This window comes from Bombina bombina, chromosome 6 (genome assembly GCF_027579735.1).
Source record: "Bombina bombina isolate aBomBom1 chromosome 6, aBomBom1.pri, whole genome shotgun sequence".
In the NCBI taxonomy this organism is placed as follows: Eukaryota; Metazoa; Chordata; class Amphibia; order Anura; family Bombinatoridae; genus Bombina; species Bombina bombina.
Genome location: NC_069504.1, coordinates 528,689,619 through 528,714,790, shown reverse-complemented (window position 1 = coordinate 528,714,790; position 25,172 = coordinate 528,689,619). Strand labels below are relative to the sequence as shown.

The 25,172-nt window shown below is 40.4% G+C and overlaps 1 protein-coding gene across 1 annotated transcript in view; it reads right to left on the bottom strand.

Annotated features, from left to right (window-relative positions):
* SLC30A4 (solute carrier family 30 member 4) overlaps window positions 1–25,172 on the bottom strand; it is a 481,458-nt gene that overhangs the window by 80,713 nt on the left and 375,573 nt on the right. Inside the window, exon 6 of the mRNA XM_053717448.1 lies at window positions 8,044–8,178. Coding sequence (XP_053573423.1) covers window positions 8,044–8,178 — 135 coding nt within the window. The remainder of the gene's footprint in view (window positions 1–8,043; window positions 8,179–25,172) is intronic.

The following is a 25,172-nucleotide window of genomic DNA, read 5'->3' as shown; positions in this document are numbered from 1 at the left end:
AAGCAACAAATTGGTAATGCTTGTCAAAAAAAGAGAATCTCAGAAAATAAAAATGATCTGAATGAAAATAGAAAAAGAAGATATGCATCTATTGTATCTATTGTAAACAAATAATGCCATCACTTACCAAAAAGGCAGAATATATGACAATTCAAAAAGATTTTCTCTTTGAAACAATGAATAGTCTTGAATAAAACCCCAAAACCCAGTTCCTAAAATGAAACTGGAAAAAATACACCAGAAAACTCCAGGTCTGAGACACACTTCAGGAAAGTGATAGTCTTACTGGAATAACTGGAATATGATAGAGAAAAAAAGACTTCTCACAGACAGTTTTACTCTGAAACTTATTCTGTACCCAAAGTTTAAGAACTTTGGACCGAATAGAACCAAACAAATTTCAAAAAAGTCTTAACCTGCCCCTTACCAGCCAAGCTGGAATAAGAATCGCACCTACATGCAAATTTTGGGAGCTGACTTTAAACTTTTAAAAAGGCTAAATTGAATGAAGAACAAACAACTTCCAATTATAAACATGTTACTTGGGGAAGAATTCAGGATTCCGTTCCTTAGTAAGAACAGAAAACTAATATAAGCTTAAAGTTTTAGTCTTAGAACTCAATCTTGAAGCCCAGAGTAACAGTTAAATAATTGAATCCAATTATGAACCAAATAATTGAATATCTTGGAAAAAAAGAAATATGGATTTTAGAAATCAAATTAGCATTCCAAGATTGAAATCACAAAGTTCTTCTAGCTAAAATAGCTAAAGACATAGATTAAACCTCATTTGCGAAATATTTTAATAAAATGACAACACAAATGAAATTATTAGCATGTTTAATCAAGTTAAAGGATCAGACAACACACTGGACTTGCATAATCAACAAATGCAAGATAACAAGACAATGCAATAGCACTTAGTCTGAACTTCAAAAAAATAGAAGATATTGTCCTTTTAACAATGCTAAAACAAATCATAATCTGATACTTGATCTTAAAGTATCCAACCAGAAAGATGCAGCAATTGCAACATCAGCCAAATAAATTACAGGTCTAAGAAAAGTACCTGAAAATAATTTTCCTTAAATAAGATACGACCATCTGAAGGAAAAAAATAAATACTATTTGCTATAAGAATAATAGTATATTTAGCAGGAGTAGAGATAGCCCCATTAACTTGGGGAATCTTTCCTCAAAACTGAAAACTAACTGCCGGCAAAGATTACAATTTAAAAACCTTAAAGAAGGACTAAAAGAAAATTCTCAGGCTATTCCATTCCCTAGTATCAGGAACTGGAAAAAAAAACCTCTGAAGAAACCACAGAAGATAAACAAGCAGAATTTAAATGTTAGCTAGTCTTTAAAATCAAAAGAACTAGATATTTCAATATCCAAAATAATCAACACCTTTTGAACAAGGAACACATGTACTCTATTAAAGAATAAAAAAGTAGATTTGTTAGTGTCAATATCTGATGAAGAAAAATTCTGAATGAGAAAAAAGCACCATCAGAGAAGGATAATTCATTATGTTGTTGGTCAACTTCATCAACTAAAAGAAGTTTGAAAAAGACCTAGAAATTTTATTAGAAGGCGGGACGTCAGACAAAGCCTTTAAAATAGAATCAGAAAAATATTCTTATAAATTTCTAAGTATATCTTGTACATAAGATATAAAAAGAATAGCAATATATAAAGCATAAATACTAATGGATTCTGCATGTAAAAATTTATCATGATAACTTATTACAAACCATAGCTAAAGATAAACATTCATAACATTAAAATAAATGAACTTAGCTTTGGTAGGACTGATATCAGTCAACAGGAATCCCTCAGCATCTCTTGAAACAGGAACAGTGTTTTGAATATCTTGCAATATGTAATAGAAAAAAACAACATATAAAGCAAAATTATCAAATTCCTTAAATGACAGTTTCAGGAATGGGAAAAAATGCAAAATAAACAAGCCTCTAGCAACCAGAAGCAACAAAAAAGTGAGACTTAAATAATGTGAGAAAAAAGTGGAACAGGTATGACGCCCACATTTCTGGCGACAAGTATGACGCCCACATTACAAAATTTTGCACCAAAAAAGTTTGCGCCAAGAATTACGCAATAAAATGAAGCATTTTCTGCCCCCGCGAGCCTAACAGACCGCAGGGAAAAACAGTCAATTGAAAATTTTCAAGGTAAGAAAAAAAGAAAAAAAATATTTATTCATATGCATTATCCCAAATAATGAAACTGACAGTCTGAATGAAGGAATACTGATTATCCTGAATCATGGCAAATATAAGTTTAAAGACATATATTTAGAACTTTACATATAAAGTGCCCAACCATAGCTTAGAGTGTCACAAAAAATAAGACTTACTTACCCCAGGACACTCATCTACATATAGTAGATAGCCAAACCAGTACTGAAACGAGAATCAGTAGAGGTAATGGTATATAAGAGTATATCGTCGATCTGAAATGGGAGGTAGGAGAAGAAATCTCTACGACCGATAACAGAGAACCTATGAAATAGATCCCCTAGAGGAAGACCATTGTATTCAAATAGGCAATACTCTCTTCACATCCCTCTGACATTCACTGCATTCTGAGAGGAAAACCGGGCTTCAGCCTGCTGCGAAGCGCATATCAACGTAGAATCTAGCACAAACTTACTTCACCACTTCCATGGGAGGCAAAGTTTGTAAAACTGAATTGTGGGTGTGGTGAGGGGTGTATTTATAGGCATTTTAAGGTTTGGGAAACTTTGCCCCTCCTGGTAGGAGTGTATGTCCCATACGTCACTAGCTCATGGACTCTTGCTAATTACATGAAAGGAAATCCGCCTCCCAGTTCTCTACACCTGGGATATGGATAGCTGATAGGTGGCAAGAGTGAATCTCTGCCCAACGAATTATCTTTGAGACTTCCAACATCGCTAGGGAACTCCTTGTTCCCCCTTGATGGTTGATGTAAGCCACAGTCGTGATGTTGTCCGACTGAAATCTTATGAACCTCATTGTCGCTAGCTGAGGCCAAGCCTGAAGAGCATTGAATATCACTCTTAGTTCCAGAATATTTATCGGAAGGAGTGTCTCCTCCTGAGTCCACGATCCCTGAGCCTTCAGGGAGTTCCAGACTGCCCCCCCAGCCTAGAAGGCTGGCATCTGTCGTTACAATTGTCCAATCTGGCCTGCAAAAGGTCATACCTTTGGACAGATGGAACCGAGATAGCCACCAGAGAAGAGAATCCCTGGTCTCTTGATCCAGATTTAGTAGAGGGGACAAATCTGTGTAATCCCCATTCCACTGACTGAGCATGCAGAGTTGCAGCGGTCTGAGATGTAGACGGGCAAACGGCACTATGTCCATTGCCGCTACCATTAAGCCGATTACTTCCATACACTGAGCCACCGAAGGACGAGGAGTGGAATAAAGAACACTGCAGGAATTTAGAAGTTTTGATAACCTGGTCTCTGTCAGGTAAATCCTCATTTCTACAGAATCTATTAAGAGTTCCCAGAAAGGAGACTCGTGAGAGGGGATAGAGAACTCTTTTCTTCGTTCACTTTCCACCCATGCGACCTCAGAAATGCCAGAACTATGTCCGTATGAGACTTGGCAATTTAGAAATTTGACGCCTGTATTAGAATGTAGTCTAAATAAGGGGCCACTGCTATGTCCCGCGGCCTTAGGACAGCCAGAAGTGACCCCAGAACCTTCGTAAAGATTCTTGGAGCTGTAGCTAACCCAAAGGGAAGAGCTACAAACTGGTAATGCCTGTCTAGGAAGGCAACCCTGAGAAACCGATGATGATCTTTGTGTATCGGAATGTGAAGATATGCATCCTTTAAATCCACTGTAGTCATGTATTGACCCTCCTGGATCATAGGTAGGATGGTACGAATAGTCTCCATCTTGAATGATGGGACCCTGAGAAATTTGTTTAAGATCTTGAGATCTAAGATTGGTCTGAAGGTTCCCTCTTTTTTGGGAACCACAAACAGATTTGAATAGAATCCTTGTCCCTGTTCCTCCTTTGGAACTGGGTGGATCACTCCCATAATTAGGAGGTCTTGAACACAGTGTAAAAATGCCTCTCTCTTTATCTGGTTTGCAGATAATTGTGAAAGGTGAAATCTCCCTTTTGGAGGAGAAGCTCTGAAGTCCAGAAGATATCCCTGGAATACAATTTCCAACGCCCAGGGATCCTGGACATCTCTTGCCCAAGCCTGGGCGAAGAGCGAAAGTCTGCCCCCCTACTAGATCCGTTACCGGATCGGGGGCCAATCCTTCATGCTGTCTTAGAGGCAGCAGCAGGCTTTTTAGCCTGCTTGCCTTTGTTCCAAGTCTGGTTAGGTCTCCAGACCGACTTGGACTGGGCAAAAGTTCCCTCTTGTTTTGTTTTAGAGGAAGTTGATGCCGCACTTGCCTTGAAGTTTCGAAAGGTACGAAAATTAGACTATTTGGCCCTTGATTTGGACCTATCCTGAGGAAGGGCATGACCTTTTCCTCCAGTGATATCAGAAATTATCTCCTTCAAACCAGGCCCGAATAGGGTCTGCCCCTTGAAGGGAATATGAAGCAGCTTAGACTTTGAAGTAACGTCAGCTGACCATGATTTAAGCCATAGCGCCCTACGCGCCTGAATAGCAAAACCAGAATTCTTAGCCGTTAGTTTAGTCAAATGAACAATGGCATCAGAAACAAAAGAATTGGCTAGCTTAAGTGTTCTAAGCTTGTCAAGTATATCATCCAATGGGGTCTCTACCTGTAAAGCCTCTTCCAGAGACTCAAATCAGAAAGCCGCAGCAGCAGTGACTGGGGCAATGCATGCAAGGGGCTGTAGAATAAAACCTTGTTGAATAAACATTTTCTTAAGGTAACCCTCTAACTTTTTATCCATTGGATCTAAGAAAGCACAACTGTCCTCGACAGGGATAGTAGTACGCTTAGCTAGTGTAGAAACTGCTCCCTCCACCTTAGGGACCGTTTGCCATAAGTCCCGTGTGGCGGCATCTATTGGAAACATTTTCTTAAAAATAGGAGGGGGAGAGAACGGCCACCTGGTCTATCCCATTCCTTAGTAATAATTTCTGTAAACCTTTTAGGTATTGGAAAAACATCAGTGTAAACAGGTACTGCATAGTATTTATCCAATCTACACAATTTCTCTGGCACTGCAATTGTATCACAGTCATTCAGAGCAGCCAAAACCTCCCTGAGCAACACGCGGAGGTGTTCAAGCTTAAATTTAAATGTTGATATTTCAGAATCAGGTTGAATCCTCTTCCCTGAGTCAGAAAAATCACCCACAGAAAGAAGCTCTCCTTCCTCAGCTTCTGCATATTGTGAGGGGGTATCAGACATAGCTACTAAAGCGTCAGTATGCTCTGTATTTCTTCTAACTCCAGAGCTGTCTCGCTTTCCTCGTAACCCAGGTAGTCTGGATAATACCGCTGACAGTGTATTATCCATGACTGCCGCCATGTCTTGTAAAGTAAACGCCATGGGCGCGCTAGATGTACTTGGCGCCTCTTTAGCGTGAGTCCCTTGAGCGGGATTTAAAGGTTCGGACACGTGGGGCGAGTTAGTCGGCATAACTTCCCCCTTGTCAGATTCCTCTGGTGATAAATTTTTTAAAGACAGAATATGGTCTTTATTACTTAAAGTGAAATCAGTACATTTGGTACACATTCTAAGAGGGGGTTCCACCATGGCTTCTAAACATAATGAACAAGGAGTTTCCTCTATGTCAGACATGTTTAAACAGACTAGCAATGAGACCAGCAAGCTTGGAAAACACTTTAAAGCAAGTTAACAAGCAAAGAATAAAAACGGTACTGTGCCTTTAAGAAAAATAAAAAAGGTCAGAATTTGAAAAACAGTGAAAAAAAGCAGTAAATCAAACGAAATTTTTACAGTGTGTATAATAAGCTAACAGAGCATTGCACCCACTTGAAAATGGATGATTAACCCCTTAGTTCAAAAAACGGATCAAAAAAACGATAGACGTTTTTTTAACAGTCACAACAAACTGCCACAGCTCTGCTGTGGCCCTACCTTGCCATACAAACGACTTTGGAAAGCCTAAACGCCCTTTAGAGAGGTCCTATAGCATTCAGGGGACTCCTTTAGGGAAGCTGGATGTCTCAGTCTGCAAAAGTTACTGCGCAATTAAGCGCTAATTTAGGCCCCTCCCACTCATGTCTACACAGTGGGAGGCCTAAGAAAACTGTTTCTAGGCAAATTTAAGCCAGCCATGTGGAAAAAAACTAGGCCCCAATAAAGTTTTATCACCAAAACATATATAAAAACGTTTAAGCACTCCCAGCAAACGTTTTATATGACAGGAATTGAAAAATAATAAGAGTATTACCTCTGACAGTAAGCATGATACCAGTCGCTATTAAATCACTGTAATCAGGCTTACCTTAAATAAATCTGGTATCAGCAGCATTTTCTAGCATTTACATTCCTCTAGAAAAAAAAATAAACTGCACATACCTCATAGCAGGATAACCTGCACGCAATTCCCCAGCTGAAGTTACCTCTCTCTTCAGTTATGTGTGAGAACAGCAATGGATCTTAGTTACAACCTGCTAAGATCATTAGAGACCACAGGCAGATTCTTCTTCTATTTTCTGCCTGGGACCAAAATAGTACAACTCCGGTACCATTTAAAAATAACAAACTTTTGAATTGAAGAAAAAACAACTACATTTCACCACATCTCTCTTACTGCTTCCATGCTTGTCGAGAGTTGCAAGAGAATGACTGGGGGTGGCAGTTAGGGGAGGAGCTATATAGACAGCTCTGCTGTGGGTGATCCTCTTGCAACTTCCTGTTGGGAAGGAGAATATCCCACAAGTAATGGATGATCCGTGGACTGGATACACCTTACAAGAGAAATATATTTATACTGCTCTAAGGAGAATTATTTGATTTCACCAGCGACCAACCACAGACTTTTATTTTAGGCACCCACCTATATTTGACACCTTATTTATTTATTTGATATCTGATACCACAATATCTTATATGGATCCTTAGACTTTTTTACATTGTAGTATTTTACATTGGCCTTTTTTGTATATATATGTGTTTGTTTTGGACATCCTTATGGATATATTTTTAGTTATATTGTATAAATAAATAGTTATATATTCAAAACATTGCGTTTGCTTTTCACATATACACGGATAGAATTTTTGTACACTTTATTATATATTATAAAACACCCCAGATATATATCTTTTAATATATATATTTTAGGATATATTTTTTAGTTGATTAACCCCAGCACTAGTGCCGGTATTTTTTCCTTTGTCGTCGTATTCCCACAAGTAATGAATGATTTTGTGGACTCTCACTGCCATTATAAAGAAATTTAATCTTCAGCAATGTAAACATTATTTCACTGTAAAAGCAATCAAATTGTAGAACTCCTTGCCTAAAGAAGTAGTGAATGCTGATACCTTAGATACACTTAAAAATGGTTTAGATACATTTATGACTATGATTGTATTTATGCAAGTTCAATTGGCAGCTTCTTTACTATAAATCATGTAGGATCTATATAGGTTGAAATCAACAAACTTCTCTCTTATTTCTACTATGTTACTATGAGACAGGGTACTGTTGAAATAGGGTGCCCCGTTGCAGCCTTTGTCATGGGGCCCAGTGAGGTTTAGTTACTTCCTTGCAGAACTACCAATAGAATACTGAATAGTTAACTAGAAATTGCCTTGACAATTCCTCTTCATTCATACAAGCATGCAAAAATATAATAGCATAGGTAAGCAACCTCATATACTAAGGAACCACAATTGTAAATATACCAGGTATATTGAGAGCTTTGAAAAAAGTAAATACAATTACACATATTTGGAAAAAAAAAATGTATATACATTTTTAGTTTGCTTTAGTTTGTTTTATAAGGGGAGTAGTTTAAATGATATATTCAAAGATTCCAGGCAAAAAAAACAAACAAAAAAACATGCTTGAAGAAGCCAATAAGCCTGCATTCAAAATGAAACCTACTTAGCTGTAAACGTATTATGGCTGAGGATTTTCCAGTTGTGAGCAACCAGACATTAATGTCTTCTACTGAATACACATCGTCTATTTTCATCAAGTCCTCTTTAATTTGATCGACATTCAGATGCTTTGGAGCTCCTAGGGATGCAAATAAATAAATGCCTGAGTTAAATTGACATAAATAACATTCCACAGAGCACTTTAAATGTAATTGTCAATCTTGCAAAAAACAAATTATGCTTACCTAATCATTTTCTTTTCTTCAGATGGAAAGAGTCCACAGCTGCATTCATTACTTTTGGGAAATAAGAACCTGGCCACCAGGAGGAGGCAAAGACACCCCAGCCAAAGGCTTAAATACTCCTCCCACTTCCCTCATCTCCCAGTCATTCTGCCGCGGAACAAGGAACAGTAGAAGAAATATCAGGGTGAAAAGGTGCCAGAAGAATAGAAAAAATAACAGACTCCCCACAGAAAAAAAAAAACGGGCGGGGAGCTGTGGACTCTTTCCATCAGAATAAAAGAAAATTATCAGGTAAGCATAATTTATGTTTTTCTTTATAAATGGAAAGAGTCCACAGCTGCATTCATTACTTTTGGGAAAACAATACCCAAGCTATAGAGGACACTGAATGCGAAAACGGGAGGGTACAATAGGTGGCCCATTCTGCGGGCACCAGGCCTGGAAGAAACAAACCACACCCCAACCAAACCCCGCTTCTACCGAAACCAGGAAAAAAACTAGAAAGGAAAAGGCCCCAAGGACACTGACCCGCAGATAGTCCAAAGGCCGAATTAGAGACCGCAAAAGCAGACTCACTGAGCCAACACTCCTCCAGGAGACACCATCACCCAGCAGTCGGACCCGAAACAGCCCTTACTAGCACCAGTAGTAACAGCTAAAGTCCCCAAAAGGGAGAGGACAAGGAGGAACCACAGGGATACCCAAAGGGTACAGCAAGATCACATAAAGGAAAAACCACTTTAAAAGTAAACCAAGCCAACAGAGACCCAATGGGTCCTGAGAATAAGGTGAGACGAGACCCATTGGGTCCTAAGAATAAGGTGAGCTGAGACCCAGACCAAGCAGAACCACAAGGTGCGAAACCAGGCATCGGCAAGGAGAGGAAAACATTGTGCTAGAAAAAGACAGTTGAAGACAAAGTCCTCAAACCGTCAGAATTCAAACTACTGAGCAACAGATACAAAGCATGTAGCAAACCCAGAAGGTGAACATCTGAATCCAGTAACACGTTGCCATCCGTAGGAAGACACGGAAATAAATACTATCCGTAAGGAAGGAGCGGCCGAACAAAATATCAGATTTTCAGACCTATAAGACAGAGGGCACACTCCAGGCAATCCAAGCCGCCAGACCTACTCACAGATCTCAAAAAGGGGAGAAACACAGAACCTCAAAAAAAGGCACACTGGCCCCCCCAAAACCTGAGGATTAGCCACAGAACTCTTGTACACCTAGCCGGACCAGCCCAAGCGACGGCAGATCTGAAAGCAGGGGGACAAAAAGACCCCAAGACCAATCCCCAAGAGGGCGGAAGAATGGACACAGCCACTCCAACAGAGCTCGGGGGCCAACCCAAAAACTCCTGCTTAGAGACAATCGAACAGGTTTTAGACCCAAGAAGATCTAGCAAAACCACCCAACCAAAGCCTCCATGCGGAGCCAGCAGCTCCCCAAATGGAAAGGAACAACTCAAAGAGCAGACCTTTCCCCGAACCAGATAAAACATTGGTTCCAACCTTTCCGACACCGGAGAGGTCCCCAAAAGAGGAACCATACCTCAGAAAGGAGGACAACTAGCCTCCTGAAAAGAAGGCATTGATAAACACCTGCCCATAAGACAGGAAGTCATATGCCGAACCGGGAAAACTCAAGGCCACGCCACTGACGAACACGGAAAGAACCCCTTAAAAAAACAGCTTGCGAACACCACTCAAGGCGTAATAGCTACAGCTGTACAACTGCAAACCTTCCCCTTGCTAGGCAGCAAAGCCCACTAACAGGTTACATCAGATGGCTGTTCCAAGGGAACCGTGTCGTCCAGCACAAGACAAGCCCCAAAGAGTCCCGGCTCTCAGAAAAACGGGCAAAGCTGTAAAACAGAACCGCCAGAACAAAGGCGAAGCCCAAGTACCCTGGAAACTGGAGCACCTCAAACCAGCCGTAGGATCATAAAAGTCCGTAAAACCCCCCAGAGGAATCCACCAAAGAGAAAACGCCGAGTGAACACTCGACAACCGGAAGAACCGGGACGGAAAGGCCCGAGCCCCACAAATGTTGATAAAAAACAACATGCCAGGAACTTAAATACCCCGTCTGATATAGAAAACAGACCCACAGGGGAAAATCCAGATTATGTTGGATAACAAGAGCTAGAATCTCTTGCCAGTCATGACCCAAAGGGAAGAGACCACCCCTTGCAGGAGCCCACTCCAAACGCTAAAGCCTCACAAGGCCATATAAAGACTCTAGATTCTAGCAGGCGTCCACCACAAACTCCAAGAACAAGGGGAACAGTGAGTTCAAGTCACCCGAACAGAGCACAGCAAGTCTCCACAGCAGCTCAGATACGAAATCAGAGGACCAGAACATGGGTAGAGATGCCACAATGGACAGCAATACCTGAACCATATGAGTGGAAAAGCCACAAGGACCTCAACTACCCAAAAAAAGGAGATGCAGAGCAGACCCAACTCCGTGAAGGGACCCCTTAAACGGATCCCAAAGACATCCCACTGTCTATTGACCCTAAAAAGGAACAACCAACTCCCAAAGAGAATCCAGGTCCCCAGAAGGTGACCCGATCACGAAGGAGAAACAGACATAGTCCAAAAAGGTCTCAATTGAAAGAGAACCACTAAGGGAACAAGGCCCAAGAAGGCCCATTTCCAGAGCCTCTGAAAGGCAAAACCATCCAGACCGGCGTGGGAAGGAAAACTTTAGGTCCCAAGGATATCGGAAGCAACAGAGAGTGACGCAGTGTAAATTCGCTAACCCAGTCACCAGATAGACGGCTATCAAGGACTGAAACAATCCTGTGAGCCACTCAAGAAAGCATAGCTTAAACTTGTAAACATAAAATAACAAGAAACACAAATAATATTGTGAGCATCCGGCGCCTTAACCTGACCAGCCAGGTAGAGCAGGCGCCACGTGTCTGAATACACCGCGAGACAGAAGATCTGAACCAAAGCGGGACCAGCCTGCAAACCGGGTCATAATTGTCAAGCTGCCTAAGACCGCCCGCAGAGAGGGAGGAAAGAAGGAAAAACAGACACACATGGGACGAACGTGTCCCTAACAAACTTTCACAGAAGTAAACAGTGAATATCGGTCCCAGAGTAAGTTCCCGAAGGCAACAAAGTAAAAATAAATTCATCCTAGCCGGATAAAATTAAATGAAAGGCAACCCGAAGGTTAACACCTAAGAAGAACAGAAATACTCGCAAGACCAGCCTAACGGAAACCCTGTTCTACCACAAAACTGGGAAGGATCTCGATAACAAGACTAAAAGGAGATTACGTCATCCCCTCACGTCTAATGAGGTGAGCCATTCGAAGAAGAAGACTGAAGAGTTCCGTAGCCGAGAAAGATAGGGTCCCCAAAAAACTCAAAAATGTGTCTAAGAACACGAAGGCGAGCCAACCTATAACGAAAAGGCACAACACTCAGGAACAGTTACACCCTGAGGGAACTGTACATGCCCTCCCATGGCCGGGAGACCCGGGACAATAGGACACGAGCACAATCGCAAATAAAGATCTAGACTTTGTAGACAAGCAATCAAAAAAAGGATGTGAAAGCGAAAACGTGCTACAACTTCTGGTGGGGAACAATTCACCCTCCGAGGAGGAATAAACATAACCTGGGTTTACCCGCATGAGTAGTAGTAGAGAGCAGTAGGGAACTCGCCTCTCGGTGGACCAGGCCCCCCGAGGCAGATGGCTAAGCAGTCCCTTGAATCCCTGAGTCCGAGTAACAAGGCGCACCAGAACATAACTTAGTGACCTGAGTCAACGGGGCCAATTCGCATTCTTTACAGGCCGAAGAATCAGAATGTTGAACAATCTCAACATCGGAATCCTCCATAACTGAATAAAGGATACCAAAAGATGGACTATTTAAGAAACAATTTAAACGGCACCTGACATCCACAATGGCTGGGGCACTCACCACCTCCTGTGAACCCGACACTTCAGCGGACTAGATATCTCTGTCGCCACACAGTCAGGAATGCGGAAATGGGAGACCAGAACATAAACACGCCCGGTCACAAGGTGAACCATACAGTCCAAAATAAAGAAAAAGCGATCCCAACCTAAGGTTGCATCACTTCCAAAGGCCGTTATGTTCCAAAAACCATGAGCCCAGTTAACACTACACTGAATCACATAACGGACTGAATCACATAACAAACATGATTAACCCCTCCCCCCGTTCAATAATCCCCCTCAGGAGATATTAACCCTCGATTCCAAGATACTAAAGGAGTCCCACTGAGACCCTGTATACTTCATGTAAATTTGCAGAAACCAAAGAGTTACAGTACATTCATGAAGAAGTAAAATGAACAATCTTACTGGAATCTACTCCGTGGAACAGGAACACAGCCCTTCAAGTGTGACGGATAGTAGCATCGCCTCCGCCATGGACTTGAGAGAAGAAAGCAGGCAGCGAAGCGAAGTTCGTCAACGCCAATTGCTTGTGGAGTTGTTAATATGAGTCGGGATGGTTTCGCAGGAAAGACTCTCCCTGCATCTCCGGACTCTAACTTTCATCCAAGTCCTCACTGAGAGACTGACAGGATTACTTAAAACTCCCGTCCCATGTCCAAGAGTACTACCCTCCATAAGAGACAAAAAACAACTTCTGACACTTCTCTGACAACCTCCTGGGACGAAAGACAAAGAATGACTGGGGGATGAGGGAAGTGGAAGGAGTATTTAAGCCTTTGGCTGGGGTGTCTTTGCCTCCTCCTGGTGGCCAGGTTCTTATTTCCCAAAAGTAATAAATGCAGCTGTGGACTCTTTCCAATTATGAAGAAAATCAACCTAATTGGGTAGAAATAAAGGTCAAAGATTTTATAAACTAAAATACTTAACTAGCCACACCTAAATGCTTCAAAAGGATATAAATCTATTTGTGAATAACCAGTGAGTCAGCAGGCAGTACAAAAACTTGCGTAACACTGTACAATAAACCCTGTAATAGGAATTACAACACATAAGGGCACACTGCATAAAAACAGACCTTTCCAGCTTTATGGCTTTTTTAAATATATAAGGTGCCAGAACAAACCAAATTCAGCAAACCATAGCTATTTCCATAATTTGTTTCACTAACAAATTACAAAAATTCAGAATTTTGCACATCTGTAGTTTCAAGTACAAGTTAATTATGTTTCACAGGCACATGTATATATTCTGAATCAAGATTTTTTTTTTAAAAAGCGGAGCATGGAATAAATGCACACAAAATCTATTTATTGAAACACGAAATTAAATAAAAAAATGTATACTTGCAAGTAAAGAAAAAAGCTTGACATGTATCGGCTTGCGCCGTCCTCAGAAGCCTAATGTATATATGCTTCTTCTGATCCATGCACCCTCATTCAAACACCACACCTGCTCATAGAGTCAGTGGTGACATATTTTATTTCAGTGATGGCTCAATTGTACGTCATATATACCACTGTCAGCTAGCTGAGCAGGTGCAGTGTTTGAATGAGGATCGATTAAGCATGTAAAGAATATGTACATATGCCACAGAAACAGTAATTTTACTAGAAGCATTGTTGCCAATACAAGCACATTGCAAAAAACATAATTTATGCTTACCAGATAAATTCCTTTCCTTCCTGGCAGGGAGAGTCCATGACTTAATTCCTTACTGTTGGGAAATACAACACCTGGCCACCAGGAGGAAGGCAAACACCCCACCCCCCAGCCAAAAGCTTAAATATCCCTCCCACTTCCCTTATCCCCCAGTCATTCTGCCGAGGGAACAAGTAAAAGTAGGAGAAACATCAGGGTACAAAGGTGGAATATAAAAAGGGAGCCGCCCAATAAGAATAAATTATGGGCGGGGTCGTGGACTCTCCCTGCCAGGAAGGAAAGGAATTTATCTGGTAAGCATAAATTATGTTTTCCTTCCATAAGGCAGGGAGAGTCCACGACTTAATTCCTTACTGTTGGAAAAACTATACCCAAGCACCAGAGGACACTGAATGAATAATGGGAGGAAACAAAAAAGAGGCGGACCCTATTCTGAGGGCACCACAGCCTGCAAAACTTTTCTCCCCAAAGCTGCTTGTAAAATTTAGAAAAAGTCTGTAAGGAGGACCAGGTAGCCGCCTTACAAACCTGATCCATAGAGGATTCGTTCTTAAAAGCCCAGGAGGAAGCCACTGCTCTAGTGGAATGAGCCGTTATCCTCTCAGGAGGCTGTCGTCCCGCTGTCTCATAAGCTAAGTGGATGACACTCCTCAGCCAGAAGGATAGGGAAGTCGTAGTAGCCTTCTGCCCCTTATAGATGATAAATAAAAAGAGGAAGATTGTCTGAATTCCTTAGTAGCCTGAAGATAGAAATTCAAGGCACGAACCACATCTAGATTGTGAAGCAAGCGTTCCATCGCTGAAGAAGGATTAGGTCACAAAGAAGGAACAACAATTTATTGATTAATGATACAATCTGACATCACCTTAGGGAGGAACCCTAATTTAGTACGTAAAACCGCATTATCAGCATGGAAAACAAGATGGGGGGAGTCACATTGCAAGGCACAAATCTCAGAAACTCTGCGCGCAGAGGCAATAGCCAACAAAAAAAAAAGAACCTTACAAGATAATTTAAATGTCCACAGTATGCATAGGCTCAAACGGAGCCTGCTGCAAAACACTAAGAACAAGATTGAGGCTCCAAGGCAGGCTCCAAGGCAGAGCCCCAGATCTAAACACAGGTCTGATCTTAGTCAGAGTCTTAACAAAGGACTGCACATCCGGAAGCTCAGCCAATCTTTTGTACAGTAACACCGACAGGGCCGATATCTATCCCTTCAGGGAACTAGCAGATAGACCCGTCTCTAGTCCATCCTGGAGAAAAGATAAAAAATTCTGGCAACCTTAACCTTACAAATCAAACAGAGAAACCCAACGACAGACCTCAGCCAAACCGGGCTGTAATCAATAAGTATGAATGGACCAGTGCAGAATCCCCGGTAATGAGTGACACTTCAAATAGCACTTATGCAATTGAGTAACTCACCCCACTCTAGCCAGTTCGATTATCCACTTGACAGTGTCGCTGCCCAAAGTACAGCCGCCTCTGTGCCGCTTCCGAAGATCCAGACTTCAATTGAGCGGCTCACAGGGCCTCAGCTGTATTCCGTGTGCTCGTCGGCTTGAGTGTGGGTGTGTAGCTATACGTCACGGGTATTCCTCCAATGGCAGGAGTTCTTTTCCGGAGGTGCTGCAAACTGTGATCCGCTCCAGGCTGTAGCATCAGCTGATGGGTCGGTAAGGACTGGAGTAATCAGCAAATTCAAAAGGAGACACCGACATCCATCTTTCTTGTAGGTAAAATCTTGTAAACTTTATTAGGCAATGTTAAAAAGAAGAGACAACACAGCAAATGTACTAAGAGTCAGACGTGGGCGCAGCACACAGGCATACGCGTTTCGGAAAGAGATTCCGTAGTCACAGCCTGACATGCTACCCCACACACCTGTTTAAAAACCCCATGGGCTAATATAATAGGTTAAAACAGGAACTACCCCCATAGACTCTAGCCGATAGGACAGTAAATAACATATACAGCAGTAATCCTAATTAACACTTCATTATCTCAGTGGCCAGCATATCTGCTATATACAACAAAAAATCATAGTAAATATAAATGCATATGAATAGAACTAAATGACAGTCACAATCCTAATGCGAAAGTGTCAATAATATTTAAGATGTAGCACAGGGGAGATGTCATAGCTACAGCATTATTTGAAAAAATGTATTAATATAGTAGTAAAATAAATAAATAAATAATAAGATTGAGAAAGAGCATAATGGGCAAATTAGTATGATGTAAATGAATCACATGAATATGTAAAGGGATTTCATCATAGGAGGAATAGATGATCATAATACAGATAAAATGAGCAAAAAATGTATACCGTCGTATACAAAAAGGGTATATAAGTGTCAGAAGGGCTCCATGTGCTTAATATATAGATACTGTCATGTGAGCTATTAGATAATAAATACAATCATTGGTGTACAGAGCAAATATTAGCAGAATATTATTCCCAGTGATTAATAATATCAAATCTGGAATTCAGACCTTTGGGTAGTCTGCTTTCAAGGGTAAATATCCAATATGCTTCCCTTCTTGCCAATATTGTATCTATATCACCACCCCTAGGGGGCCTAAGGATCTTTTCTATAGCACACCATGAGAAATATCTTAAATCGTTATTATGAAAAGAGCCAAAGTGTTGTACTATTGGAGTACTGGCTTTGTTGATTTTAAATGACGACAGGTGTTCCCGTATGCGGGTATTTAGGTCCCGTGAGGTGAGACCTACATACTGTAATTTACAGTGAGAGCATTCAATAAGGTAAATGGCATATTCTGTGGTACAATTCATACAGGTACCAATGTCATACCTCTTGTTGGTGACCATACTAGAAAAATTCCGTGTCACATGAACGTACTCACAAGGTTTACACTTGCGCCGACCACATTTGAACATGCCAGTATGCCTTAGCCAAGATGATTGACTCTCAGTTTTGCTTTTCAATAACGTAGGGGCCAAAAGATTACCCAATGTTGGGCTTCTCCTATAGGAGCATCTGAGCCCATTCTTAACAGTATTGACTAGCTTATCATCAGCTGAGAGGAGAGGGAAGTGTCTACGAACTATCTTACAGATATCTTGATACTGTATACTATGATTGGTAACAAAAGTCAAACCTTTGAAATCATCATTTTTTGAAGATTTCATATTTAACAGATCCCTTCTCTCTATGGTACTGACAGCAGCTTTAGCCCTTTTAACTATTGCTTTGGGGTACTTCCTTTCTAGGAGTCTCCTTTCTAGATCAACTGATTCTTGTTGAAATTGTTGGAAACTAGTGCAATTCCTCCTCAGCCTAGTGTATTCTCCCTTGGCAATAGCATATGGAACATGCTTGGGATGGCAACTAGTGCCTTGAAGGAGTGAATTGCCTGAAATGGGCTTCCTGTAAACGGTAGATTCAATCTTACCATCAGGGTTACCCCGCAGTGTAATGTCAAGATAGTTTATTGTATGTGGATTAAATTCACAGGTAAATTTCAGGTTGAGATCATTGCAATGTAGGTATTCCAGAAACGGGGGAATAGTTTCCTCACTTCCTGTCCAGATGAAGATAAGATCATCTATATACCTCTGGTATAGAGATATATGAGATCTGTAAATATTATTATCTCCAAAGATGTGGTAAAATTCCCACCATCCTAGAAATAAATTTGCATAGGAGGGGGCAAATTTAGCCCCCATGGCGGTACCACATCTCTGGAGATAATAAGTGTCTTCAAATTTGAAAAAATTGTGTGTTAATAGGAATGTGAGTACCTTAAGAATAAAATTCTTTAGGCAATGATCATAATCAGTGAAATTATCCAGAAAAAAAGTGACAGCTTCCACTCCCTTCTGGTGGGGGATGCTAGAATATAAAGAGACAATATCAATTGTCATCCACATACTAGACTCAGTCCAATTAATATGCTCAAGTATATTTAGGATATGCTTAGTATCACGAACATATGATAAGAGAGACATAACAATAGGCTGGAGTATGTTATCCAGCCATTGAGAGAGGTTTCCCAAGAGTGACTCAACTCCACTGACAATGGGACGACCTTTTATATCTATAAGGGATTTGTGAGTCTTGGGGAAATGATGGAACAGTGGTGTCTTCGGATTATCCACAAAAAGGAATTCAGCTGTATTGCTATCTATACACCCTTGCTCAATACCTTCATCCAAGAGATGTTTGAGTTCATTTTTGTACTCATTAGTAGGATCCCTTCCTAGAATTAGGTAGTCATGTTCATTATTCAGCTGTCTGAGACCTTCAGCTATATACTGTACTCGGTCCATTACTACAACCATTCCACCTTTGTCTGATTTCCTGATAACCAAATCCTGATTATTTCTTAGGGAAGTCACTGCTTCTCTTTCAGACAAAGATAGATTGGGCTTGTAGTTGGACCGTCTAGATTTTAGTTCAACCAAGTCATTTTCCACTCTTGAGTGGAAGATTTCAACAATGTTACCCCTACTTTGTATGGGATAAAATCGAGATTTTTTCTTTAGGGTAGGGCCTCTGGTCCTAGTGTCATGTTCAGATGTATTGTCTAACTGTAGTTGTTGTAATGAGACAATATCACAATTCTCAGAGAAATTATGTTTATTAGTAGTGATGTCACTTTCCCCATTCATGGGAGTAAAATCAATAGTACTGACATCATCCGAGAAATGTTTTCTCAGAGTTATGTTCCTTACTAATCTGTTGATGTCAATAATGGTTTGAAATAGATCAAAGTCGTTATTAGGTGCAAAGTTTAGCCCCAAATTTAATACTCTATATTGTGTATCATTAAGTGGGAAAGATGACAAATTGACCACATTTCCTACTATTTGTACTTGGTTTGGGGTCTCGGTTCCCTCAGCTGATATTTGTCCTGATTGTTTTTCATGACTGGATTCTGTTTGGTAATGTGAGTGCCTCTTCCTCCCCCCGCTATGCCTCCCTGTACCTGTGGAAAAACCTGTTCTAGTACAGAGTTGTCTGGTCTAGATGTGATGTGCGGAGTCTCCATATAAGCAGACTGCTTCGGTCTCACTATGTTAGTAACATTATTAGTATTGTCTTCATATACAAGATGTGGACCTGCCGCAATAGCAGCTTGAGGTTCATCATTTTGGTATGTGATAGATTGTATATCCTGAATAGCATCAGCTGGTTTGTCACCATCACTGGAGTAGTCAGTGTCACTCCCAGAAAAGGTAACATTTTTAGATGAATTATTATTGTTATTTTTATTCTGTTTGTTCCTATTGTTAGCCCTTCTCCTCCTCCCAAATCTTGGTTGGTTGGATCTAGAATTCCCTCTAGATTTCTTATTCCATATGTATACACAATTGTTAGCATAGTCAAATTTATCTCTTATGAACTTAGTATGTTTTCTCTCCATAATTTCTGACCTGCCCTTAGCAATCAGTTCCCTCAATATTTTGTCAAATTTCGCAAAATCAGGATTACTAGACCGTCTATTAAGTTCTACTTGCAAATCATTAATTTCTATTCTTAAAGACTCTAATTGTTTGTTTTTATAAATCAATAATAACATCATAAGTCTCAGGGAGCAGTCAGATAGTACATTATTCCATGAGTCTATAAATTCCTTGTCATTGGTATCCACATCAAACGTGGGGAATTTAAAGACCCGTAGTCCCCTTGGTATCATACTCAAACTTTTGTACTTTTCGAGGGTCCAAATGTCCCACTGTAATTTAGATTCTTTTATCAAAAGTTTTTCCAGGAGTTCAAATAAAGTACTTAATGCCAGTATGCTTTTATCCTCTGAGAAAATCAATTCACAGTCAGTAAGATTTGTAGTGCGTGCAGTAGCTGGCAACAAAGAGTAAAAAGTGTGCTGTGTTGTCTCCATAGCTGAGCAGAAAATTGCAGGCTGGAGGCTTGAACAGTCTGTGTTAGATGTTGGTACATCCAGGGTATACCCAATAACAAAACAAATCAAACAGAGAAACCCAACGACAGACCTCAGCCAAACCGGGCTGTAATCAATAAGTATGAATGGACCAGTGCAGAATCCCCGGTAATGAGTGACACTTCAAATAGCACTTATGCAATTGAGTAACTCACCCCACTCTAGCCAGTTCGATTATCCACTTGACAGTGTCGCTGCCCAAAGTACAGCCGCCTCTGTGCCGCTTCCGAAGATCCAGACTTCAATTGAGCGGCTCACAGGGCCTCAGCTGTATTCCGTGTGCTCGTCGGCTTGAGTGTGGGTGTGTAGCTATACGTCACGGGTATTCCTCCAATGGCAGGAGTTCTTTTCCGGAGGTGCTGCAAACTGTGATCCGCTCCAGGCTGTAGCATCAGCTGATGGGTCGGTAAGGACTGGAGTAATCAGCAAATTCAAAAGGAGACACCGACATCCATCTTTCTTGTAGGTAAAATCTTGTAAACTTTATTAGGCAATGTTAAAAAGAAGAGACAACACAGAGACAACACAGGCATACGCGTTTCGGAATACGCGTACTAATTTGCCCATTATGCTCTTTCTCAATCTTATTATTTATTTATTTATTTTACTACTATATTAATACATTTTTTCAAATAATGCTGTAGCTATGACATCTCCCCTGTGCTACATCTTAAATATTATTGACACTTTCGCATTAGGATTGTGACTGTCATTTAGTTCTATTCATATGCATTTATATTTACTATGATTTTTTGTTGTATATAGCAGATATGCTGGCCACTGAGATAATGAAGTGTTAATTAGGATTACTGCTGTATATGTTATTTACTGTCCTATCGGCTAGAGTCTATGGGGGTAGTTCCTGTTTTAACCTATTATATTAGCCCATGGGGTTTTTAAACAGGTGTGTGGGGTAGCATGTCAGGCTGTGACTACGGAATCTCTTTCCGAAACGCGTATGCCTGTGTGCTGCGCCCACGTCTGACTCTTAGTACATTTGCTGTGTTGTCTCTTCTTTTTAACATTGCCTAATAAAGTTTACAAGATTTTACCTACTAGAAAGATGGATGTCGGTGTCTCCTTTTGAATTTGCTGATTACTCCAGTCCTTACCGACCCATCAGCTGATGCTACAGCCTGGAGCGGATCACAGTTTGCAGCACCTCCGGAAAAGAACTCCTGCCATTGGAGGAATACCCGTGACGTATAGCTACACACCCACACTCAAGCCGACGAGCACACGGAATACAGCTGAGGCCCTGTGAGCCGCTCAATTGAAGTCTGGATCTTCGGAAGCGGCACAGAGGCGGCTGTACTTTGGGCAGCGACACTGTCAAGTGGATAATCGAACTGGCTAGAGTGGGGTGAGTTACTCAATTGCATAAGTGCTATTTGAAGTGTCACTCATTACCGGGGATTCTGCACTGGTCCATTCATACTTATTGATTACAGCCCGGTTTGGCTGAGGTCTGTCGTTGGGTTTCTCTGTTTGATTTGTTTTGTTATTGGGTATACCCTGGATGTACCAACATCTAACACAGACTGTTCAAGCCTCCAGCCTGCAATTTTCTGCTCAGCTATGGAGACAACACAGCACACTTTTTACTCTTTGTTGCCAGCTACTGCACGCACTACAAATCTTACTGACTGTGAATTGATTTTCTCAGAGGATAAAAGCATACTGGCATTAAGTACTTTATTTGAACTCCTGGAAAAACTTTTGATAAAAGAATCTAAATTACAGTGGGACATTTGGACCCTCGAAAAGTACAAAAGTTTGAGTATGATACCAAGGGGACTACGGGTCTTTAAATTCCCCACGTTTGATGTGGATACCAATGACAAGGAATTTATAGACTCATGGAATAATGTACTATCTGACTGCTCCCTGAGACTTATGATGTTATTATTGATTTATAAAAACAAACAATTAGAGTCTTTAAGAATAGAAATTAATGATTTGCAAGTAGAACTTAATAGACGGTCTAGTAATCCTGATTTTGCGAAATTTGACAAAATATTGAGGGAACTGATTGCTAAGGGCAGGTCAGAAATTATGGAGAGAAAACATACTAAGTTCATAAGAGATAAATTTGACTATGCTAACAATTGTGTATACATATGGAATAAGAAATCTAGAGGGAATTCTAGATCCAACCAACCAAGATTTGGGAGGAGGAGAAGGGCTAACAATAGGAACAAACAGAATAAAAATAACAATAATAATTCATCTAAAAATGTTACCTTTTCTGGGAGTGACACTGACTACTCCAGTGATGGTGACAAACCAGCTGATGCTATTCAGGATATACAATCTATCACATACCAAAATGATGAACCTCAAGCTGCTATTGCGGCAGGTCCACATCTTGTATATGAAGACAATACTAATAATGTTACTAACATAGTGAGACCGAAGCAGTCTGCTTATATGGAGACTCCGCACATCACATCTAGACCAGACAACTCTGTACTAGAACAGGTTTTTCCACAGGTACAGGGAGGCATAGCGGGGGGAGGAAGAGGCACTCACATTACCAAACAGAATCCAGTCATGAAAAACAATCAGGACAAATATCAGCTGAGGGAACCGAGACCCCAAACCAAGTACAAATAGTAGGAAATGTGGTCAATTTGTCATCTTTCCCACTTAATGATACACAATATAGAGTATTAAATTTGGGGCTAAACTTTGCACCTAATAACGACTTTGATCTATTTCAAACCATTATTGACATCAACAGATTAGTAAGGAACATAACTCTGAGAAAACATTTCTCGGATGATGTCAGTACTATTGATTTTACTCCCATGAATGGGGAAAGTGACATCACTACTAATAAACATAATTTCTCTGAGAATTGTGATATTGTCTCATTACAACAACTACAGTTAGACAATACATCTGAACATGACACTAGGACCAGAGGCCCTACCCTAAAGAAAAAATCTCGATTTTATCCCATACAAAGTAGGGGTAACATTGTTGAAATCTTCCACTCAAGAGTGGAAAATGACTTGGTTGAACTAAAATCTAGACGGTCCAACTACAAGCCCAATCTATCTTTGTCTGAAAGAGAAGCAGTGACTTCCCTAAGAAATAATCAGGATTTGGTTATCAGGAAATCAGACAAAGGTGGAATGGTTGTAGTAATGGACCGAGTACAGTATATAGCTGAAGGTCTCAGACAGCTGAATAATGAACATGACTACCTAATTCTAGGAAGGGATCCTACTAATGAGTACAAAAATGAACTCAAACATCTCTTGGATGAAGGTATTGAGCAAGGGTGTATAGATAGCAATACAGCTGAATTCCTTTTTGTGGATAATCCGAAGACACCACTGTTCCATCATTTCCCCAAGACTCACAAATCCCTTATAGATATAAAAGGTCGTCCCATTGTCAGTGGAGTTGAGTCACTCTTGGGAAACCTCTCTCAATGGCTGGATAACATACTCCAGCCTATTGTTATGTCTCTCTTATCATATGTTCGTGATACTAAGCATATCCTAAATATACTTGAGCATATTAATTGGACTGAGTCTAGTATGTGGATGACAATTGATATTGTCTCTTTATATTCTAGCATCCCCCACCAGAAGGGAGTGGAAGCTGTCACTTTTTTTCTGGATAATTTCACTGATTATGATCATTGCCTAAAGAATTTTATTCTTAAGGTACTCACATTCCTATTAACACACAATTTTTTCAAATTTGAAGACACTTATTATCTCCAGAGATGTGGTACCGCCATGGGGGCTAAATTTGCCCCCTCCTATGCAAATTTATTTCTAGGATGGTGGGAATTTTACCACATCTTTGGAGATAATAATATTTACAGATCTCATATATCTCTATACCAGAGGTATATAGATGATCTTATCTTCATCTGGACAGGAAGTGAGGAAACTATTCCCCCGTTTCTGGAATACCTACATTGCAATGATCTCAACCTGAAATTTACCTGTGAATTTAATCCACATACAATAAACTATCTTGACATTACACTGCGGGGTAACCCTGATGGTAAGATTGAATCTACCGTTTACAGGAAGCCCATTTCAGGCAATTCACTCCTTCAAGGCACTAGTTGCCATCCCAAGCATGTTCCATATGCTATTGCCAAGGGAGAATACACTAGGCTGAGGAGGAATTGCACTAGTTTCCAACAATTTCAACAAGAATCAGTTGATCTAGAAAGGAGACTCCTAGAAAGGAAGTACCCCAAAGCAATAGTTAAAAGGGCTAAAGCTGCTGTCAGTACCATAGAGAGAAGGGATCTGTTAAATATGAAATCTTCAAAAAATGATGATTTCAAAGGTTTGACTTTTGTTACCAATCATAGTATACAGTATCAAGATATCTGTAAGATAGTTCGTAGACACTTCCCTCTCCTCTCAGCTGATGATAAGCTAGTCAATACTGTTAAGAATGGGCTCAGATGCTCCTATAGGAGAAGCCCAACATTGGGTAATCTTTTGGCCCCTACGTTATTGAAAAGCAAAACTGAGAGTCAATCATCTTGGCTAAGGCATACTGGCATGTTCAAATGTGGTCGGCGCAAGTGTAAACCTTGTGAGTACGTTCATGTGACACGGAATTTTTCTAGTATGGTCACCAACAAGAGGTATGACATTGGTACCTGTATGAATTGTACCACAGAATATGCTATTTACCTTATTGAATGCTCTCACTGTAAATTACAGTATGTAGGTCTCACCTCACGGGACCTAAATACCCGCATACGGGAACACCTGTCGTCATTTAAAATCAACAAAGCCAGTACTCCAATAGTACAACACTTTGGCTCTTTTCATAATAACGATTTAAGATATTTCTCATGGTGTGCTATAGAAAAGATCCTTAGGCCCCCTAGGGGTGGTGATATAGATACAATATTGGCAAGAAGGGAAGCATATTGGATATTTACCCTTGAAAGCAGACTACCCAAAGGTCTGAATTCCAGATTTGATATTATTAATCACTGGGAATAATATTCTGCTAATATTTGCTCTGTACACCAATGATTGTATTTATTATCTAATAGCTCACATGACAGTATCTATATATTAAGCACATGGAGCCCTTCTGACACTTATATACCCTTTTTGTATACGACGGTATACATTTTTTGCTCATTTTATCTGTATTATGATCATCTATTCCTCCTATGATGAAATCCCTTTACATATTCATGTGATTCATTTACATCATACTAATTTGCCCATTATGCTCTTTCTCAATCTTATTATTTATTTATTTATTTTACTACTATATTAATACATTTTTTCAAATAATGCTGTAGCTATGACATCTCCCCTGTGCTACATCTTA